Consider the following 23,561-nt stretch of genomic DNA (forward strand, 5'->3'; position numbering starts at 1 on the left):
AATTCAACACGATTACACCTCACATTTGTTCAGTGTTAAGCTACATACTTCTATGTGGAGCATTTATGGAGGTACTATTTGGACAAGTATATATTGTGATGTCCATTTATAAAAATCCCCAAAAACAGACATTTAGGTATTGTGACAGAGGTTGAAACATTTCTTGGACTGCTAATTATTTTGGGTTTAATCATACACCTAGATTGCTAGACTAAGATGACAGTTAACACTTTTTTTCTAAAAAAAAAAAAAAAGAGCCAGATTTGTATGCCATGTTACTACTCAAAACATGACCTGGAAATACAAATAATTTGGAACAAACATTTATAGGAAAGAATGCATGGCCTTACCAAGAAGTTTTAAGCAACATTGGAATGAATTTAGAAAGTTACAGATGTCCTACATATCCCCATTCACTTTCTCGCTTTAATGTCATTAAATATGAAAGAACAAGTATTTCTTACAATATCTCCAGATTTTATTTGAAATTTACTTTTTTTCTATTACTATTCTGATCTTATACAGGGGCTATTGACCACATAAGATAACCAAATTTTGGGTTTTTTTATGACGAAACTGGTAATGGAACAGGATAAAGGACAAACACTTTTAATCTCATGATCAGTAGGTACACAACGTACTTGGTTAAGACTCCACTTTCTCCATTTCCAAGTTAACTTCTCAAATTCTGAGTAATAGATCAGGAAGTTTTGCATACCTTAAAGAAGTAAGGATTAATGTGTTCCACTATGTGGAATAGTTTGACATTTTAATAGGGGTTTATATCTTCTTGTTTATTTTACTGTGTTGCTCAAATTATTTCAGTTTGGGCCATTGGGATGTTTTCAAGTTGGTTTGTGTGTCATGTTGACATGTCCCCATTCTTTGATGTTTTGAATTTATGATAATGTAAGACACTTTAGGCTTACATTATGTTTCTGCCATAGCTGCGAATCAACAGTTTTTTAATGAATGACTGGTGGTTGCTGTTATGGATTAATACATAGGAACAGACTTGGGGGCCAGGCGATTAGAAATAGAAATTTAGTATACAAAGAAAAGGAGTTTTAGGTTCCTGTTCATTCCACTTCATTTCCATTTACTAAAAAGTAAAATTTGTGAAACTCAGTATTTCAAGCTTGTATTCATTTCTAGGAAAGTGATGTACAAATGTATTTGAATTAAATATTAAGGCCAAAGTAGAATATAATGGGTGTAGGAATTAAGGTGAGATCTTTGTTAAAATATTTTAAGCTATAAAGGAAAATATAGAAGCTTCAGGAGTATCTACAAATAGCAATAGACATACAAAATTAAGGCAGAAAATGAAGAACTGGGAATTTGGCTCAAGTGGGAGGCACTGGGTTTCATCCCTGGCTCTGTATGGTCTTCTGGAAACTGCTTGGAAGGCTTTGGTGATCTATGAACACTGCAAGATTTATCACCTGAAGCTTTTCTCTTTTTTTCCAGTTCTATGTAGGCACCATGATTTACAGAACTGTAAACAGATTTTAGGTATAAAATATCCCAACACCACACACTCCACTAGTAATATCTCTGGGCCAGAGCGATAGTATAGCTGGTAAGGCATATGCCTTGAATAGTCAGACTAGGGTTTGGTCTCTGGCTCTCCATATGGTTTTCCAACAAGTGATTCCTGAATGTTGCAGGGTATAGCCCAAAAACAGAACAGTCTACATCTCTTCACCAATGTCTCAAGATACGCACCCAGCATCATCCTAAGCAAACCCAACTTAGCAGTCTCTCAACCACATGCTTATAGTTCATTATGTATTTTTCTTTCTTCTCCATTTCTCCATCCCTCCCTCTCTCTCCTCTCCTTTCTCCTTTTTAGGCACTGGTTTGCAATACTGTTACTCAAAGGGTATCATGCATGTCACTTCCTCCTTTCAGCACCCAGTTCTTGTCCACAGTGATTATTTGCAACTCTCATTGTAGTGGTCCTTGCTCTGTCCCTGCACTCCCCTTTCCCCTTATTGCAAATTTCTTACCATGGGCCAATCCTCCTGGCCTTTATATTGTCGTTGGGCAGTAGTTTCATGTTTTTTCAACCCCTAAAATGAGTGCAGTGATTCTGTCTGCCCCTCTAATTTCACTCAACATGGTACTTTACATGTCCATTATAAGCAAATTTCATAAATTCATTTTTTCTAAAGGCTGCATAGTATTATGTAGGTGTGCCATAGTTTCTTTATCCACTTACTGTTCTTAGGTGCTTGGGTTGTTTCCAGATTCTCTATTGTGAATGGTGCTGCAATGAACATAGGAGTGCAGATGGCTTTTCTGCACTGTTTTTGTTTGTTTGTTTTTTGGGGGAGGTGCAACTAGGATATATTCTCAGGAACAGTATTGCTGGGTCACATAGAAACCCGAGTTCTAGTTTTCTGAGAATTGTCAATATTTTCCAAAAAGCTGGACCCATCAACATTCCCACCAGCAGTGGGAATGTCCTTTCTTGTTCTTTTTGATGTGTGTCAGTCTGGTAAGAGATACATGTTGCAATTTTTTTTTTCTTTTTGTGTAACACCTGGTGATGGATGCACAGGGGTTACTCCTAGCTCTGCCTGCCTTCAGGAATGACTCTGGGCGGTGCTCAAGGGACCATATGGGATACTGGGAATCGAACCTGGGTCGGCCATGTGCAAGGCAAATGCCCTGCCCGCTGTGCTGTCGTTCCAGTTCCTGCAAATTTTTAAAAACCAGTTCCTGCAAATTTTTAAAAACTAATATTCTCAAGGTGTTTAAAATTATTATTATTATTATTATTTTGCTTTTTTGGGTCACACCTGGTGATGCACAGGGTTTACTCCTGGCTCTACCTCATGAGTTACTCCTGGCGGTGCTCAGGAGACCATATGGGATGCTGGGAATCGAACCCGGGTCGGCCGCGTGCAAGGCAAACGCCCTACCCGCTGTGCTATCTCTCCAGCCCCTAAAATTATTTCTATGTAAAATTTTAAGTTGAAATTATGAGCAAATACATTAACAAAATTGAATGTGGTTCTTAAAGGTATCTGAACTCTTAAAATCTGAAAATTTTAATCTTCCATTCTGTTTTATTAAGCATGCCAGTTGATGCATTCAAAAGGAAGAAAAATTACTTAATTTAGTATGAATAGACCTTTGAGAAAAACATCTTAAGAACTTCTATTTAATATAGTGTACAACTTTTTTTTTTCACTAGAGGGTGCTGGTGTGTAGACCAATACTGTACTTCTGCTTTATTACCAAAAAGTGCCAGTCATTCTATTGGTTGAGTTCAGATCTTGCAAATTAGTTGTGTACAAAATGAGTGACCAGAAAGCAAACAACTTGGATGGAGCAAAATGCTGAAAGAAGGGCATTACATAAAAGATATGATGCTGCACATTTAGTACATTATTATAAAAGTTCGTAAAGGAGGCTAACAATTCAGTACTTCATGTCCTATGTTTATTACTCTTACGAAGTCCAGTTGACTTCATCATGTATTGTAATGGGAAAAGCAGACTTTTAAAAAATAGAAAAATCAATAATTTTGATGTAAATTCACTTTGTTATTTTTGAAGTTTTGTTGCTGAAATACTAGATTTAATATGTATTTGAATAAAGCTTGTATCTAAGAAAGAATTTTCTGTTTCAAATGATACTGGAGAAAAAGTTCCAATTACTACCTTGATGTTAATTTAAAAGAAAAAAGTTGGGGGGAAATTTAAAAAGAAAACTATAGTTCCTTTCTAGCTATTATATTCACTACAAACAGGACATCCGAGAAGTTGGAGTGTACAGCTGCTAGGGTGTTTGCCTCAGTTACCCATACTGTTGAAGCCCAGGAACCAGATATGCTCCCCAGAGCCTTTTCTCCCTACATCTGTGCCAGCACTGGTTATTCTTGTTGTTTTTGAGATGTGTACCAGTCTCTGTGGTATGAGATTCATGTTGCAAAGTTTTAAAAAGCAAGATTCTCAAATTGTTCAAAATTATTTCTAGGTGAAATTTTCAATAATGAGCAATATATAGTATGAGCAATAAATCGAATGTGGTCCTTAAAGGTGTATGAATTCTAAAATTTTAATCTTCCATTTTGTTGGTTTTATCAGGCATGCCAGTTTATGCATTCAAAAGAAAGAAAAATTACTCAATTTGGTATGAATAGTCCTTTGCAAAAAAGCACTTTTAGAATTTCTCTTTAATATAGTATACAACTTTTTTTTTTTCACTAGAGGATGCTGGTAGTAACCCTGAGAACAGACACTGGAGTACGGAACAGTGCCAGGTGTGGCCCAGAAACAAAAACTGAATGAGAGCAAAGCAAAATTTCCAATCAGTACTTGTTGAAATAAATTTAAATTACATGTTTGTGTTTCCTCCTTTAACAACTACATAATCCTATAATACTTTTCTCCAAGCTCTCATATGCCAAAATACAAAAAAGAAAAAGAGGGAAATCATAGTTCATTCTCATCCACCACCATCCATTTATTTCCACTCAAAAATGGTCTTGACTAAGCTAGGAAAGGTCTTTATAGCAAATGATTAAGTCAAATTTCTCAGTAAGATGAAAAATAGAATGTAAATCATTTTTTAAAATACTTTCTGGACAAAGTGCATAACAAAAGAAACACGAGTCTTCCCTTGTTTCAAAAGCAACTGTTTTGAATTTCATCTGGCAGAGATTACAATATCAACTAAAATAAAGCAGTGGTTTTCAACCTTGGTCTGTAGAATGATGCTGATCAGCAAAAATATCCTGCTGGCTGGGGAAAAGCTGCTGCTTAATGCCTGGCTACAGCATACCATGTATTAAACATTTTGTAATATATTTTAAAACATACAAAAGACTTTGATTTTTATTTTTGCCTCAGAAATATGTAAACTTTATTTTCACTGATCTGCAGGTGTAAAAACAAAAAGATTTTAAACCATCGAAGTTCATTGTGCTCCATTTAAGATAAAAGATACGAGAGAATTGCTGGGACACCTTGGACTCAGCCCTTTTACTTCACAGAACCTCAGTCTCCTCATTGTAAATGGGGGGTGGCAGAAGGAGAGGAAAGGTTAATACCGCCAGGATCGTGAATGATCTCTGTAAATCAGAAGAATGCTGTGAAAACATTGACAATGCTTCTGGTTAATTCATTTTTCATTAAATGTATTTTATTGCAAAGCAAACATATATATGGTTCGAAGCGTTCATGCTCATGGATGAAAGAAGGATGTTTCTGCCTAGACTGCAGGGAGGCTCATAAGGATGCGGGGGTCGAGGACTTCATTTGCCACAAAAGAACTCCAGGCAAAAGGTCTGCGGGTTTAAGTCGGAGCGTTGGGGAGGAGGGAGCAGATGGTCAGGTGGTTCTTGGCAACTTTCTGGGCTGGGGAAGTCTAGTAAGAAAGTTGCGCTTCCGCCGCCTACCAATGCTCTTCGGACACAGAACCGGCGGACGAGCAGGGCCTGCCCGGGTATCCCTCCTGGCCGGGAACTGGCTGGAGCATTAGGAAAGGATCCTTCCTGAAGATTCTCCCAGGGCAGGCAGTCGCCGGAGCCGCGGTCCTTGCAGCCGCAGCCGCAGCCTGGAGGCGCTCGGTGGCTTCAGCATCCTCCTCCCTCCCACCGCACTGACGCCCCCACCCGCAAGGCGCCCCGCCCACCTCGGCCTTAAGAGAAGCCGCGGGCCAGCCCGGGGCGCCCGGGAGCTGGACGCTTCCCGGAGCCGACGGCGCGGCGGCTGCGCACCCCGAAGGCTGCAGCAGTGTCCGCGCGGGTAGACCCGAGCGAGACGGCGTCGCCGCGCCCCGCGCCATGGAGAGCTGCACCGCCTTAGCCCCAGCCCGGGTCGCCACCCTCCACCTCTGCCTCCAGCCACACGCCCCGTGCCAGCTCCCGCTGCTGCTCTCCGGGCTCAGTTTCCTGATCCCCTCGAAAGCAGCATGAAGGCGACGCGGGCCGAAGGCGGGAGCTCCCCTTTCTGCACGCGCCTCAACCACTCGTACCCCGGCATGTGGACGCCGGACGGGGCCGCCGAGGCGCGGGGCAACCTCACGCGCTCGCCGGGGCGCGGGGAGAACTGCGGCTCGGTGTCCGTGGTCTTCCCGATCACCATGCTCATCACCGGCTTCGTGGGCAACGCGCTGGCCATGCTGCTGGTGTCGCGGAGCTACCGACGCCGGGAGAGCAAGCGCAAGAAGTCGTTCCTGCTGTGCATCGGCTGGCTGGCCCTCACGGACCTGGTGGGACAGCTCCTCACCAGCCCGGTGGTCATCGTCGTGTACCTGTCCAAGCAGGGCTGGGAGCAGCTCGACCCGTCGGGCAGGCTGTGCACCTTCTTCGGGCTGACCATGACCGTCTTCGGGCTGTCCTCGCTCTTCATCGCCAGCGCCATGGCCGTCGAGCGGGCGCTGGCCATCCGGGCGCCGCACTGGTACGCGAGCCACATGAAGACGCGGGCCACGCGCGCGGTGCTGCTCGCCGTGTGGCTGGCGGTGCTGGCGTTCGCGCTGCTGCCGGTGCTGGGCGTGGGCCAGTACACCATCCAGTGGCCCGGGACGTGGTGCTTCATCAGCACCGGAGGAGGGGGAGGAGGAGCGGGCAACGGGACGAGCTCTGCGCACAACTGGGGCAACCTTTTCTTCGCCTCCACCTTCGCCTTCCTGGGGCTCTCGGCGCTGGCTGTCACCTTCGCCTGCAATCTGGCCACCATCAAGGCCCTGGTGTCCCGCTGCCGAGCCAAGGCCACGGCGTCGCAGTCCAGCGCGCAGTGGGGCCGAATCACGACCGAGACAGCCATCCAGCTCATGGGGATCATGTGCGTGCTGTCCATCTGCTGGTCGCCTTTGTTGGTAAGTAGCTCCTAGGCCGCGGTGGGGACGCCCGGGTGGGCGCGCATGCCAGCCGCTGGTGGAGTCTCTGCAAGCAGAGGTGCATTTGCAACTGCACATCAGTAAGGCTCCCCCGTGCAGCCTTGCTTGGAATTCAAAGTTGAGGTATGGGTGTTTCATTGTATGACCGAGACTTAAACCCGAAAGCTTTGTAACTGCTCTCACGGTGATTCAATAAATAAAATTATAAAAAAATTTTTTAAAAAGTTGAGTTATCCCTTGCTGAGAGCATCTTCTTAGTGCCCTGCATTATTTTAAGTTCTGGTTGTGGATACAAGGGACAAGAGGCCCTGGGGAGGAGGATACCCAAGTAGCATATGCACAGTTTGTGTGTGTGTGTGTGTGTGTGTGTGTGTGTGTACATAAAGTACAATTAGATATATAATATATAAATCTATATATACATTGTGTATAATTAGCATATAATAAATATACGTGTGTTTTTGTCTGTTTCTGAGTGCATTGGAATCAGTGTGCCACAGACCACTGGTGCTGTGCTTTATTTCTAACATGTGATCATACTAAGGAGGAGAAATTCAGGGTTTCCAAAATAGGCACTTCTTAATCAGAAGGAAATGATTCTATCTTCTGTTTTGTTCACAACTGAAATTAAATCTCCGGATATCTTCACAAGAATCTACACTACAGAGTTGGAATTATTTCAAAGAAAGGAAACTGGCAAAACTGCTTTCTTATTAAGTTAGGAGATTATAAGAATGAAAACACTAGAATGTAGTGAATTTATTTTCCTTGTATTCATGTGAAAGTAAGAGATTATTCTTTCTTTCAAAATTATATTTAATACTTTTTTCTCTCTCTTAGTAAAGAGTAAAATATAGATTGTGTATTAGTCTTTGTTGAATTTGGAACAGGATACTAATATAATTGTCCAAACACCATACGACGAAGAGGATCCTGCATATCTTATCTTTGAAGATAATTCCAACTGTAATGATATAAACTTATAACTTCTAGGGAACTTACTAAGAAGAGCTATTGCAGTAATAAAATGGACCAACTGCTATAAAGTCCTGCTACATAATTGCTCAAAGAATTGTTTGTTCATAGTGCAATTTTTTAATTTTTTAAAATATTTTGTTTTGGAGGACACACCTGGCAGTTCTCAGGGCTTATTGCTGGCTCTTCAGTCTGGGATCACATCTTGGTGGAGCTTGGAAGGTCATACAGGTTGCTGGTAATTGAACCCGGGTTAGTTCTTTGAAAAGCAAATGCCCTACCTATTGTAGTATCACCCTATCCCCAACATTTTAATTTTTTCCAAAACTTTGCAAAATATGTGAATATAAATGAGAATTCACTTAATATTATCTAAAAATGATGTTACATGATAATAACCAGCTTTTTGTAACTTTGTTTATGTGAGACGTCAAATTCTGTTGGAATTAGCTGACTGATTCAGCAGTATTTAATGTTTAATGTTTATTTAATGTCCATTTAATGTTTTGTTATTATCATCATTATTTTTATTTTATTTATGAGCTACATTCACCAAAAAGTTGTTATTTGACATGTTATTTGACAAGCCGAGTTTCCAAAAGCAGGAATAATCTGAGGGTGTGGTTCAGAAGGAGCTGTGAGTACCTCTGTGCTTTCATAAAACATAGCACTCCTCAAACAGGTAGAAAGTGGCTAGTGTTGTCATTATCTTAAAAACAGTAAATAGAATAACCTAAACATGAGGTTTGGGGAACAGCTTGTCAGCTACAAGTTTGGAACTGGATTCAAGCTGTCTCAGAAATGTTTGCCTTTCATCTTGAACCAGCAGATGCCCTGCCCAATAGCCACAAGTATAAACAGAGAACTTCAAGAAGACTTTTCAAAAAGTAAATGGGATTTTTTTTCCTTAAGGGAATGCCGATATTTTTAGACAAATGGAACTTGCCTTACATATAACTACATATTATATGTGATTGTCACTTTTTTCAAGTAATACTGTTTAATAACAAAAATGAGGAGTATTCAATTTTTGCTTACACATTTCTAATCATCTAGTCCAATGTGTTGTTACAGGGGAAATTATTACACATGTGACTTGACATCATGGGAATATATTCTATAATCTCTTATAAGAATTGAGATTATTCAGAGGATTCTAGTTCTCTTCTTTTTTTCTTTTTTGCTTATTTTATTAGTTTTTTTTTTTTGGACATACCCACCCAGTGATGCTCGGAGGTTATTCCTGGCTCTGCACTCAGGAATTACTCCTGGCAGTACTTAGAGGGCCATATGGGATACTGGGCATCAAATCCAGTTCAGCTTCATGGAAAGCAAGTGTCCTACCCACTGTACTATCTCTCCAGCCCCCCTAGTTCTTTTCTACTTTACTACAATACATATTAGATATTGTGGAAAGTATATTGAATGGACTTATTCAAGAAACAACTGGCCTGGAGAAACAACTGGAACTGGAGAAAGAGCTCAAAGTGCTGAGCTCTCTCTCCCACTGATTTTCATGAAGGAGGCCTGACTTCCATCCCTAGTACCATAGGGTCCTCTGAGCACAGAACAAGGAGCAGTGTCTGAGCACTGTCAGATGTGTTCCCTAAACAAATTGATCATAGACAAGGGCCATAACTTTAGTAGCATGCATGCCTAGCACATGTGAGGCCCTCAGTTTTGTACCCAGCACAGCATGCCACACTCCCAAGCACTATAGCAATCTAACTTGAGCATCAAGTGTGGCCACTATAAAACAAACAAATGGATCCAAATATGGTGAGAGAGAGAGAGAGACAGAGACAGAGACAGAGAGTACAGGGCATGTGATCACCAGAGCCAGAGCAGGAGGGGTAACCAGACGTGGGGGTAGTCAGTGGACATGGTGCAGGGATATTGATATTTTGTTCATAGTTTGGTATGGTGACATACACTTCTTGGGTGGGGAGGTGCTGTAGGTGACAACTCAATGGTGCTCAGGGCTCACTCTTGGCTCTGTGGTCACAGATCACTCCATCAGTGCTCAGGAAACATGTGGTACTGGGGATCAAACTGGTATCAACTGCAGGCACTTTAATCTCTATACTCTCCTCTCGACCAGTAACATACTTTGAAGAGTGATATTTTATATAGCATAGGTTCTTAGCATTATTTTCGTACTGCTCCCTTTTCAGAAAAAAAAATACTCAGTTGCTTTCTTACTCCTCATTCCCCACTTGGAAATTTGCTTTATTTAAGTGAACACAAAGAAAACATTCTCCAATTGCAACTAAAGCTACTGCTTCCCCTCCTCCCCATCATTCTAGTGCATATGGGCCATAGAGATAGTATGGTAGGGTAATTGCCTTGCATGTGGCCAACCCTGATTTGATCACCACATTTGGTCCTCTCTGGTCCTTTGAGCATCACCAGGACTGATCTCTGAACACAGAATCAGGAGTTAGCCCTGAGCACAACCAAGCCTCAACACACACATACACATACATGCACACACACGTACATATATGTATATGTATATAATATACATATATATATTATATCATTAAAATATATATTTATTTAAAATGCATTTAATTTATAATATTTATAATACAATTTCAAATATATTTAATTATATAAATATGACCATATTATAGAATTTAAATTTTAAAGTATCAAAATGTGCCATTGAGTTATGATTTATTTAGAAAAGCAGCATTGTCACATTTGTAAATGAAACTTATTTGGAAAAATCCTGGTAATAGTCCAATACCTGATGGAATGTAATGAATGTCTTTGGGTCTAGGAAATCTCTGAATTTGCTGGAGTCAGCTTCCAGGATTCAGAAATGAGAGGACTGTGACCCAGGAAGCCAGCTTCTTGAAACTAGAGCACGTGCACTTGCATCTTGAGAGAAATGGCCTGGAAAGGTTCACGGAGTCAGAATGGGGTAGCCAGAATGGGTGCAGAAAGAAGAGTGTATTCTTTGCCAGTACCTCTATTTTAGCTTTGTTTCACTAGCAGGGAGAAAGGCCTTTTTTTGTTTTTTAAAGCTTGGTAGAATTATAGTGTGTATATATTTGGGGAGGAGAAGTGGGATCAGTTACTGTTTTTACAGGCAGTTAAGACCTTGGGTAGAACAGTGAAAAAGGATGAGTCAGAGAAGAAAAAAGAGACACAATGTTTGGGAAATAGTAGATTTATGGAGTGATTGAATGCAGCGGAGCCATCTACTGTGTCTTACTCATTGTGATAAGAATTTTCAGATGCATTGCTTCACTTAATTGCATCCTGCAAGATTGGCACTGAGATCTGCATAATTATAACAAAAAACTCAAGTACAAAGAATATTAGAACCAGATTTCTAATTCAGTATAGCTGACTTTGTATATTTTCGATTTTTTTTGTTTGTTTGCCTGTTTAGCTTACATAGAGGCCAGACAGTCTAGTCCCAGTAGCAGCCCTAGCCCAGTAGCAGTGAGTTATACTTATGACACACAGAGGTAAAACTAATAATATTTGAGATCTTCTTTCATTTATGTTTTTCTCAATTTCTATAATTTGGAAAAATCCTGGTCCAATGAAGCAGAAAGGGAGATTTGGAAATAAGAATGTGTGTGAAATTATTTTTGATAAGAGATGGTAATAGGAGAGCTCCTGAATGATAAGGGCTTTTTGACAAAATATATATGGTGATAGTGGATTATCTAAGTGATAGATCCAAAGGTCTTCAATATAACTGGAAGATTAATGACATAAAATAGGGCTAATAACTTGCAGATTTTTTATTTTGAGTTTACCAGAGAGGGTCAAAGATTCAACAATCCCTAAGCCATCATATTTGAAGAAATTTAGATGGTCCTGGGTTGTAGCATAATTGTGACTCATTTGCCTTTCTCCTTTTAAAAATGCTATACAGGTCAGTAACTGATTTATAGGTTTGGTGTTCTGGGAATGACGGTCATGAATATGTGCTAAAAGTATTTGTAATGGACTAATTATCTAGACATGATAATGAGCGGTAATAGGTCTCACAGTTCTGTTTTCAGGAAGAGTACCTAAAGCCTCTTACATTTGTGTAGTATTTTTATAATCCACTCATGGTCCCAATATCTCTCATTTATATCCCAATCATTAATCTGAGATCTACAACTACAATTTCAATTTCTAGGACTCTAATTGTCCTTAATTCTTTTCCACAGAAGTGAATAAGAGTAAGAAGAATAATTATATGAATTCTCATATGCCCTCTTTCCTAGAAATTTCATAATTTATAGATCAAATATAACAACCAAAGAAGGAGCTTAATTTGTCTTGGATTTCTCCTTCTTTCATGTTCTCTAAATATATGTCAATATTTTACAGTTAACATAGGTAATCATGCTTATGTAAAAATGACAGAGTGTGACTTCTTTATTTAAGGAATATACATACATACAAAGAAGCAGAATGTGGAGTGGACATTTTCTATATTTCTGCTTCGTTTACTTGAAAAACACGTTTTTTTCACTTGCTATCTTGCCACTCAGTCATTCAGCAATAGCTGCCAAAAGCCATTTTGTTAGAGGAAACTTCTTAATGTGTGGTTGGATTCTACCCTTTGGTCCCACAGCAGATGCCCTGCATTTCCCTGCCAAGACTTTAGCCACACTTCATTAGACATATTTGTTAATTGACTTTCTGTTCTCCTGAAGGCAGGTACAATATTTGTCTTGCACATTGGATCTTCCCCACCCCTGGAGCTACCATAATTGCCAGCTATAGAAGATATGCTCAATACATGCTTATTAACTGAATAGCCAAGTACCCACATCAAAAGACAGCCTCTGGTACCATTGCGTAAACAATTGGGCAATCTTAGACAACTCACTTGATATCTTTGTGAACTATTTTCTTTTTTTCTTTTTTTGTCTGTACAATAAGACTAAAAACCCCTATTGTGATTCACTTTATAGGGTTGCAGTTAAAGCCAAGATAAGCGTGTGTGAAAATAATCAGGAGTTTCCTTCCATTTTAGAAATGCTACTGTGATGTTTTACTCAATAATTTTGACTTCTTGTGATCAGAAGGCCCCTAGAGAAAAAAAACAAACTGATATTTCACAGCTTGATCAGTTAAGGTGTACTGGAGGAATAGAGAGAGAGAGAGAGAGAGAGAGAGAGAGAGAGAGAGAGAGAGAGGCGAGGTGGAAAATGTAACTTTTTTGAAAATAACAAAATAAATGATAAACTACATGTACCCAAATTTTTACAAGATGTTATCATTTATCCCTCCTCCTCTGCTGTCTCCCTTGCTGTCTTTCCACTTCTGCATTCTTTCAGCCTTGGAAATCCTTTCTCTCTCACAGCTACCTGTTAACTCTAAATCTGAAACGTGCTTGATCCCATCTTTCCTTTCTCTTTAAACCTAGAGGTGTCACTCCTCTCTAATACACTAAAGATCTCTGCCACAGGTCTAGAGTTCATCCTGTCGTTTTGGTCAGAGGTGTTTTCTTGAATTTTTGTGACCTGTCTTCACATAAATGTTTTAGAGGAAATAATCCTGAATCCAGTTACTGCAAACTTTGTAAGGGTAGAGCCTATGCCTCAGTTTTCCTCATTTATTCACAGATGGTGAGAAATCTTGGTATTGATACTGTCTCCATTTCAGATACAGCCCAGAAATGAGTTCTTAAAACCTTTCCAAGTCAGATCAAAGTATTAGAATCAGAGTTTGACCAGGTCCAGACAAAGCAATAATGCTATCTGCAATCTTAAGAATAGCACAAAGTATTATTTTTCTATCTAGTGACTGTCCCATACATTCTTTTAGGCAGAATTTATACAGAGGACATTCCAATTACTGATCTTGGTGCTTGTTCACAATATTTGTATTTTTAAAAAAAATCACTACTGATTATTTATTTGAAGAACCATAAATACAACAGTAAAAGATGGTGGCAGAAATGGCAGAGAAGGCTAAAGTTTTCTACAACTTAATTCTATTATAAAGCAGGAAATTGGAGGCTGGAGAGATTGCACAGTGGACAGGGCACTTGTCTTGCATCTGACTGGCCCAGGTACACTCTCCCCGGCAACCCATCAGGGCCTCTGAGCATCACCAAGAGTAATTCCAGAATGCATAGCCAGAAGCAGCCCTTGAGCATCAGTGGGTGTGGCCCAAGAACAAAACAATATTTTAAAAAAGAAAGAGGAAATTGGCTACTAGTTTTCCTCATTTATTCACAGATGGTGAGAAATCTTGGTATTGATACTGTCTCCGCCTCAGATACAGCCCAGAAATGAGTTCTTAAAACCTTTCTAAGTCAGATCAAAGTATTAGAATCAGAGTCTGACCAGGTCCAGAGAAAGCAATAGGTAAAAGTCATAAAAGCAAAGATAAGTTCTATGCTAAATATAATTTCTATTTTCAAAGTCTTGCTAATCTAACACTAAAGGTTAAGTTGCAATAGGAAGACTGTTTATTTAAAGCTGTTTTTGACCCCCCAACATCAGATCTGATTTAAAAAAATATTATTCTCACTAATATTTCATAATTACTGAAAGGAGGTTGATTTATCTTGTTATACGGCTTTCTGAATTCTGTGTCATTTTCTGTGATTTGAGAATATGACACTGTACATATTCTAGAAGTATGTTGCAAATGTTAAGAATTATGAGATTATAAAAGACTATGCATTTGCTTACACAGGAAAATGCGGTGGAGCTTTCATTGCAGTCTTGATATATGGAATCCTCCTGATAAGATTCCTAATAACTCCCATGTTGACTCAGGTATTATGTATATCTACCTATATTTATATCTCCTCAAACAGATACATATAGCGCCTTGACAACTGTACAGCTAATGAGGACTGAAAGTTCCTCTATGTTTCCAGAGGCAAAAAGAAAAGTTGAAGAAGCTTTTGAGAACCATAGCAAGAATATAGCACTGGAGGAGTGAAGACCCAAGTTCTGGTCTTGGCATTTCCACCACATGATCGAAGTCACTTTATCTTTCTGGTCTTCTATTCCCTCATTAGTTAGAGAAAACGATTATCAACTCTAACCTTCCTGTCAGTTCCAACTGCCTATAACTCAAAACAGATAAAATCACCCCTGTTCTATATATTCTCTTAAATGCGCAGTGGTAGGGACAGATACCCAAAGACTTAGGTTACATATTATTTTACCCAACCAAACAATAATTTTTTTAATGTACCTGTGATTACACGCATCCTAGTGCAATGCAGGTGACCTGGACTGACTCTCATGTTTGTATCGGTTAAGAAGTTAAACGATGGGTCCCGTAAGATAGTACAGTGGGTAAGGTACTTGCCTTGCATATGCCCAACCTGGGTTCAATCACTGGCACCACACATATGATCTCCCTAGTCCCTTCAGGCATTATCCCTGAGCACAGAGCTAGGAGTAATCCCTGAGCACTGCTAGTTGTGGCCTCCAAATAACAACAAAAAGGAAGGTAATTATTCTGAGGGGCACCCTACACTGTATATTCTAGTGATTGTCACACCTCATTGAACAGTGTGCAACCTGTACTATATTTGCTAGCCTACATAGTAAACCAAATCGGTGTGCTAACTTCTTTCACAAAGTGTTCAGTCTGCTTAGGTAGGTGGAATAATAAATTAACAACCATTACTGTAAACGTAATTACTCTAATGATCCCCGCCCACCCCCCCCCCCCCCCAGCACAGTTGCTCTCCTGACTTCATGTCCTGCTGCTGGAAACTGGCCTTGTCAGGTGGAAGTCCACAGCTGTGTGAAGCTGTGATGGAAAACACCCCTCTCTAGACTGCACCGGCTTTGTGCTTGGGCATTGTCACCAAGAAGAAAGTTAATTAACACCCATGACTTCAGCCGTAGAACCCAGAGGTCATTCCCAGAGCATGAGCTCTATGTCAGAGCTCATGGCCTCAGGTCTCAGGTGTCCCAGAACCAGCCCTTTCTCTTGACTCCTTAAGTGCTGGATTATATTCACATCTCTTTCATCCAAGTTTTTCTTTCCTTCAGTGTATGTTCTTTCAAGGTTTTGCATGTCTTTTCTCTCTAGTAAATGTAGCAAAAAAAACACTTTGTTCCAAGTTTCTTGGCTCCAAATTTTGGGAGAAGTTAGGTTTCTTGACCTCTATGTTCTTCCAGAAGACACTGGGTTTAAGAAGTTTACCATTTCCCAAGTAACTTATACCCAGTTTTTGTGTGGCTTTTCTCTTGTTTTAGCACACAAGATTCCCACTATGTAAACCTATTCATATCACATTTGCTAGAGTAAATGATTACCTGTCAATTTGCCTCAGTGTGACTTGCTCTGAACAGGGAAGGTGGGGTGGGGGGAAGCTTCTGGAATATCACCGTGTACATCACTAATGTCAAAGACGCACTTGTCTCTGCATCAGGGAATAGAATGGTGAAGTCTGGGCTCCTGCAAGCATTGTCATTTATAATCAGTCCTGGAATATGCTTGAGGAAGAGCAGAATACGAAGAAGTGGAGAGATGAGTGTGAATAAAGGATAATGTTTTGAAGGTGATGCTAAGGAGACAGATAAAGCCAAACTGAGAAGAACCTTTTCATTTTTATTTGGGAGTTAGATTTTTTACCCCTTTAAAAAGGGTAAATAGTTGGGTAACATGGTTACAATAGCGCTAATGTTTATGGCTTTGGTGTACATAGTTACTGCCACTCACCAACACCCAAATGCCTGTTATTCCTCACCACTCTCTTCTAGTTTGCATCTTCCTTCTCCCCCCAGTGCCTCCACTCACCCAGCATGGTTATTTTCAGCTTCGTAATCTAAGCCAACAATTTGTCATTCAATTCATTGGTTTTGTTTCTCTGTTTACTACAGGTAAATGAGATCATCTGGCATTTGTCCTTTTCCCTGTGACTAATTTTCTTTAACTTGATACCGTCCAGATTTGTCCAAGTTGTAGCAAAGTGCATATGTAATATTTTCTCATTGCTGCACTAGATCACGTTGTGCATATATCTCCATCAACTCATCTGTCATTGGGCATTTGGGTTATTTCCATATTTGTTGCTGCAGTGAACTTAAGTGCAAATTTTTTTTTCCAAATTAATGTTTTTGTGTTCTTGGGAGAGACGTTAAGAAGTGGGATTGCTGGATTGTATAGAAGCTTTAGTCTTGCTTTTTTTTTTTTTTGAGAAATCTCCCTACTATCTTCCTTGGATGCTGAGCCAGGAGGACATTCCCAGTCACAGTGAATGAGAGTTCCTTTCCAACACATATTCTTCTGGCACTATTTCTACTCTTTTCTTATATAATAGTATCTCATAGGAGTTCTCATGAGTTGTCATTTTTATTTCCATTTCCCTTAATTGACAAACTTTTTATTTTCAAATGTCTATGGGACATTGTGTACTCTCCTGGGAAGTATCTGTTGTCTCCTGTCCCATTTTTTCAATGGGGTTGTTGTTTTGTTGCAGTTTAGTTTGTGAATGCTTTCTAAATGTAAAGATACTTACCCCTTATCTGATATACGGGGTGTAAACTTTTTCTCCTATATAGTAAACTTTTTTGTTATTTGTTTGGGGTCACACCTAGTAGTATTCAGGGAAGACTCAAGGGATCATATGTGGTGCCCAGGATTGAACTTTGGTCGGCTTTGTGCAAGACAAGCGTCCTACCTACTGTACTGTCTCTCCACTCCCAGGGTATTTTTTTTAACCTGATTTTCTTTTGCTGTGCAAACTCATTTTAGTTCAGAGTAATCCCTTTTGTATATTTTTGTTTTTATTGGTTTTGCCTATGGAATAAAATCACCAAGTAGTCCTCTAAGGTCTGTATCCTAGAGAGTTCTTCCTATATTTTTCTTAATGTATTTTATGAATTTTCTGGTCTCATATTCAAATACAGTTTGAATAAACTTTGTGTATGGTGTCATTTTTATCTTAAATACAATGGAAAACAGCTAAAAGCCTTTAAGAAAATAACCTATTTCATGTATGACTATCACTTAAGTTGCCTTATGAATTAAATAAATGGAATATCAGAACCCCGGAGACCTGAGGAGTATGAAGATGGAGAAGCCTTAATAAGGAACAAATGTTCTTTCTAAAATGTTACTTTTAAAAAAGGGAGGAACAGAGCTTGACAGAAGATTGGTGAGGTGACGGTTGAAGGGTGTATTTTGTGCAAAAATAGAAGTAAGCATTGAGTTGTGTGGGGGGGAATGAGAAATCAATCTGTTTTTTGCTGAAGTATGCTTGGGAATGTCAAGAAATATTATGAGTCAAAACGGGACTAAGATGTGGAGGGAGAAACACCATGGCAGATTGCCTTGGAGATTAAAAATAAGAATTTGTCTTTCATCTTGGAAAAGTTGTATTGCCTTTCTGAATTCTGTTTCTCATTTGTAAAATAAGCACTGTAGCACTGTCCTCCCGTTCTTTACCAATTTGCTCGAGCGGGCCCAGTTAATATCTCTATCGTGAGACTTCTTTTACTGTGTTTGGCATATCGAATATATCACGGGTAGCTTGTAAAATAAGAGGGTTCGTATTATTAAGTCTTTTGGCTCACAAACATTATTTAGGGAAGCAACCCATCTCTTTCTATAACCCATATCTTTTTATCTCTTTCTATGATGTTCTTGATAAAACTGCCCAAGCTTTGAGGACATTCTCTATAGAAAATTTGTTGCTTTGGCACAAATAATTTACTCAGAGCCAGGCATTGTGTCAGGCTCTCCCTCTCCCTCTCCCACCCCCACACTTTTTTTTCTTCTCTCAACAACTGTATGAGGATGAATTGCTAGCTTCAGCTTCTCGATAATTAAGTGCTTAAAGATGAGGTGATTTGTTCAAACCAAGTAGTCAGGTTGGGATTCACAGGCCAGACTATTCCTTCAAAGCATGTGTCTCAAACTAACCCAATTCATGTTCAGATGTCCTTTCTATTAGGAAAAAAATTTCTTTATAGTTATTGCATTTGAAAGGTTTTTTTTTTTGCTTCAATCTTTTGGTGCTAATTATAGATCTTACCTATGTGAAACAAAATTAAATTTAACTAAAGATATCTTTTATTTCTAAAAGCTATAAGATTCTATACTGCTATATTTGGTACTAAGGAGTTCCATTGAGTCCATGAACAACAGATTGATGTGAAATAATCTTGACAGTATCTGGGTTAAGAGCTAGGATATCAGTTCTTTTAGCTGACACTTTTTGAATATCACTTGTTTGTGAAGCACTGTGCTGTGACTTGACAGGACAATGTCATGGCCCTTGTCATCAAGGGATGTGATGTCTATCAGAGGATTCCCTAGAGAAATTTGAAATTGTGATTCAAAAAAAGCAGTGCTATTTTCCACTGCCAAATTTGAATACAATTACAAAACTGAGAACCATTTCAAAAGTATGTATCTATTCATACATTCAATAATTATTTATTGGATCCCTAACTATGTGTTAAGCACTATTCTGGTGCTAGAAACATAGTCATGAAGTAAACTTTCTCGGGTAACTTGCGTTTTAGTGGAAGGAGAAATTCAGTAACTGGAGTTTACATTTGTGACAATTATATTAAGAAAGAAAAGCCATGTGGCGGTGAAAGGGTGACTGGGAAACTCATAGATAGGGTTGTCAGAGAAGAATTCCATTAAGAGGTAACAATTGATTGGAGCCTAAATGAAAGAAAAGAGCCAGAGATGGACGATCGGCAGGAAGAACATCCTAGACAGACTAAGGCAAAAGCCCTCACTTCTACCAAAAGATAGAAAGGAGGCCAGTGTAACTAAAGTGAAAGGAGAAGGGAAGGAGGAGAATACTGTTAATTGAGGTCAGAGACAGTATTAAGGGCCAGATCATGTATGGCCAGATAAGAATTTATTATTTTATGAGAACATTATTGGATTTGTGTATTTAAAAGATCCTGGAAGTTATGTGAAAACAGTTGCAAAAAGACAAGAGTAGAAACAGAGCAACCAAAGCAAAAGTAGTAAACTAGACTAGTGAGAGATACAGCTGGGATTGTGAAAAGTGGAAAGTGTCCACACATGGAGATTTGGAGAAAGAGTTTAGAAGCAGTGCCAGAGTTTCTCTAACCCTTGTCCATGACTCTTACAGGAAGAAGGGTCCTCCTTTTCTGTTCTTAATAATGAGGTGCTACAAGTCCACCAGTGATTCTCCTTTTAGTTCTTTAAGAAGGAAGTGGAACTTGAGATGCGAATTCAAATAGGTACAGAGAGAACTGCGCAAAGTTTTCTTACAAAGGATAGGATGAGAATCACAACTCCCTGAAAAAGGCAAAGTAGTATGAAAGAGATGAAAGCATAAAATGAAGATTCTGCATTCTCTGCATTCAAGTCATGGCTTGACTTGTCAATTGTCCCAATTCAGGCTCTACTTCTAAGGATCAGACTTAAGAAAACCTTGCAAAACATTGGTGAAATCCTGTTTTTTACTTGCCCCTGAGATCCTCCAAATTCCAGTAGGGGGGGTCACACCCACCAACTGGCCCCCTGGCGCCGTGTAATCCCATCAATGGCCAAGACTCAGAGACTATAAAACCCAGCTCCTGGAAGTGACATCTTATTATCTCATTCCTACTTTGGACAAACTGGCAGGCTACCGAATGTAACCTGCCCACACGGCAGAGTCTGGCAAACTCCCTGTTCCGTACCCAATATGCCAAATACCAGTAACAATGATGGGTCTCATTCTCCTAACCTTGAAAGAGCCTTGAATATGGCACTTTTTAAAAAATCTCAGGGCTAAGACGAAGGAGATGTTACTGGGGCCTGCTCGAGGCAATTGATGAACAACAGGATGGTCGTGGTCGTGATTGTGAGATTTTGGTTGATAGATTTCTCTTACAGTATACAAATGGGGTTATTAATTTGCTTTTATAGCAGTAGAATGTTTCAGTGAATAGCTCATCTGGAAGCATTGTTTTACTATAGACATTTCCCTTTTCCTCCTTTTTTAAATTTTGTTTTATGAAATGAAAAAGCAGTAATTCATGATGTAAAGTTTCAGGAACTGCTTCGTCTTCAAAGACTATTGTAAGTTTTGTGAAGTTATGATTAAATATTTAGGCTCAGAGAATTTTCCAGTTGTGAAACCTAAGGTAAGGTTTACAGTGGAATAGAAATGACTGAATAAGGCTCTGAAAACTCGTAAATACTCTACTTCAACTGTAGTGAGGTCATCACAGAAGAAAAGCTTCTTTCTTGATTTTTCCATAAAGGACAAATTGTCATTTGACTTTTAATCTTACTCTGGCAACTTTCTTTTTGTGCATCCATAAGAGAGCTCATGGACAACATATCTGTCCTCCCGTTGTTCATCGATTTTGCTCGAGCGGGCCCAGTAACATCTCCATTTTGAGACTTGTTGTTACTGTGTTTGGCATATTGAATATGTCACGGGTAGCTTGCCAGGCTTTGCCATGCACGCGAGATACTCTTGGTATCTTGCCAGGCTCTCCGAGAGGGATGGAGGAATCGACCCCGGCTCGGCCGGGCTGGCTGCACTCAAGGCAAACACCCTACCGCTGTGGTAGCTCCAGCTCGGACAACATATCAAGTGACATATTTTAAAAATTTATTTAATGATGCTAATTTTACCCAAGAAAAGGCAGAATTTATTTCCAGGAGTAAATTTCTTAATAAAAGCTTTTAAAGTTTTGTTTGTTTGGTTGGTTTTGGACCATATCTTGCCATGCTTAGGTTATGCTCCTGGCTCTCCCCTCAGAGATCACTCCTGGGGGGCTCAGGGAACCATAAAGGGTGCTAGAGAATGAATCCTGGTTGAACATGTGCAAAGCAAACACTTACCCACTATAATATCTCTCTGGCCCCAATTTCTTGTTAAATTATGCCATAGGTCAATCTCAAGAAGGCTGAAAATTGCTTTGAACTTCAAGAGGTCTAGTGTCCTCCTTGAACTTTGTTCTTAGTTATAAACAACAGAATCTGACTGCAGGCCCAAAAGGCATCATAAGAAAGATACTAATAGCTCAAAGGATTCATAGAGAACAGATCCAGACTGTTCTAAATGCTAAGCATGAAGCTGTATTTCCAAGGTCTTGCTGTAAATAGTGCTACCTACTACTGATATGATACAATTTCTAAAAACTCTCTTCTCCTTTGTGTCACTTTGTCAGGATGCTAAATCCTGGGCAAGTACCTTAGTACTTTAACTTGAATTATTCACCCTCTGAATACATTGGAGATCACTAGAAAAGCATTGGGTGATCTAGGCACCTAAGCCTCTATAAAGTGAGGCAGAAGAGTGGAAAGTTAATACTGAAAATTTTCTCCCACCTAGAACACAGAGGAAAAATTCTTCAAATTTTAAGCTACCCGTGACATATTCGATATGCCAAACACAGTAACAACAAGTCTCACAGTGGAGATGTTACTGGGACCACTTGAGCAAATCCATGCACAACGGGAGGACAATGACAGTGACTAATAAGAGATGAGGGTTCATTATTAAATTCATCCATTGAGACATGATCACTGTAATATTTTAAATTATGTAATTTATTGGTGAGGGGCACATATGGTGATGCTCAGAGGCCATTCCCTGAGCACACAGCTGGGTGTGACCTCAAAATAAAACAAAACAAAATTGGGACTGGAGCAATAACACAGCGAGTAGGGCGTTTGCCTTGCACGCAAACAACCCGGTTTCTATTCCCAACATCCCATATGGTCCCCAAGTACCGCCAGGAGTAATTCCTGAGTGCATGAGCCAGGAGTAGCCCCTGTGCAAAGCTGGGTGTGACCCAAATAGCAAAAAAAAATAAATAAAGACAGTAGGGAGAAAGAAGAAAGAAAGAAAGAAAGAAAGAAAGAAAGAAAGAAAGAAAGAAAGAAAGAAAGGAAAGAAATTATTCTTAGTAACAAGAGAAGTTGACTATGCTAGATACCATACAATGATTAAAATTTACTGCAGAATCTCTGTTGATTCATTAATTTCTTGGCCTTTTAAGGAGGTTGTATTTCTAGAGTACATATTGGGGATCACTATAGAAAGTGAGAAGATTTGTTGCTGTCCTCCAGAACTGTTGAAGGAGCCCAATGTCCATGAAATTTGCAGCTGAAGAATATTTCCTGTTAAGGTCCATCATCAATTTGACCCAATTCTGCCCATCTTCTCTGGCTTAAAACACTTACATACAATGGTAAAGTTTTTCTAGGCAAAATTTTTCAGCTAGCACAATTCACAAATATTATTCTTTTCACTAAACTATTTCTAAAACAAATAAAACTGTTTATTGAGTTCTCTTTGCTTAGTGGGAAAGTGTTTGACTACAGTCAAAGTTAGAAAATTTGTTTTGACAGTTTTAAAACTTCCAGCATAATATAGTGCTATTGGGAATCTTGCAAGCCGGCTTTCATCTTTCTTTTTTCTTGTAATTGCAGAGAAAAGAAAGAGACTTAGTAAATCTCAGTGTGTTCACAGTATCCCTCCAACATGGAATTCAGGCATGTTGCTATCTAGGACCCCATCACCCAGATTAACAGACTTCAGGTTCCTTTGTATAATACTTAAAACCTTGGATTTGTCTGCACTCATCACTCATTTGCCAAGCCTCTGCCAATATTTTATCTTAAGTCATAAAAATCAATTTGCATTTCCTGAAATGACTCATAGTGCTTCACACTTAGGAGTATGAACTTTGTCTTTCTAACCTCTCTCCAGAAGCTTCTGCTGTTTTAGCGGGCAGAGCTTTCCTGATCCCTGAAACTGATAGAAACTCCTCTCCTGGGGTTGAGAG

General features: G+C 39.5%; 1 protein-coding gene across 1 annotated transcript in view; it reads left to right on the forward strand.

The window, feature by feature from the left end:
• Positions 1 to 5,847: 5,847 nt before the first annotated feature.
• Positions 5,848 to 23,561, forward strand: part of PTGER3 (prostaglandin E receptor 3) — a 100,419-nt gene continuing 82,705 nt past the window's right edge. The window contains exon 1 of the mRNA XM_056123291.1: positions 5,848 to 6,837. Coding sequence (XP_055979266.1) covers positions 5,929 to 6,837 — 909 coding nt within the window. The 5' untranslated portion in view covers positions 5,848 to 5,928. The remainder of the gene's footprint in view (positions 6,838 to 23,561) is intronic.

Source organism: Sorex fumeus, unplaced genomic scaffold (genome assembly GCF_029834395.1).
Source record: "Sorex fumeus unplaced genomic scaffold, SorFum_2.1 ptg000047l, whole genome shotgun sequence".
In the NCBI taxonomy this organism is placed as follows: Eukaryota; Metazoa; Chordata; class Mammalia; order Eulipotyphla; family Soricidae; genus Sorex; species Sorex fumeus.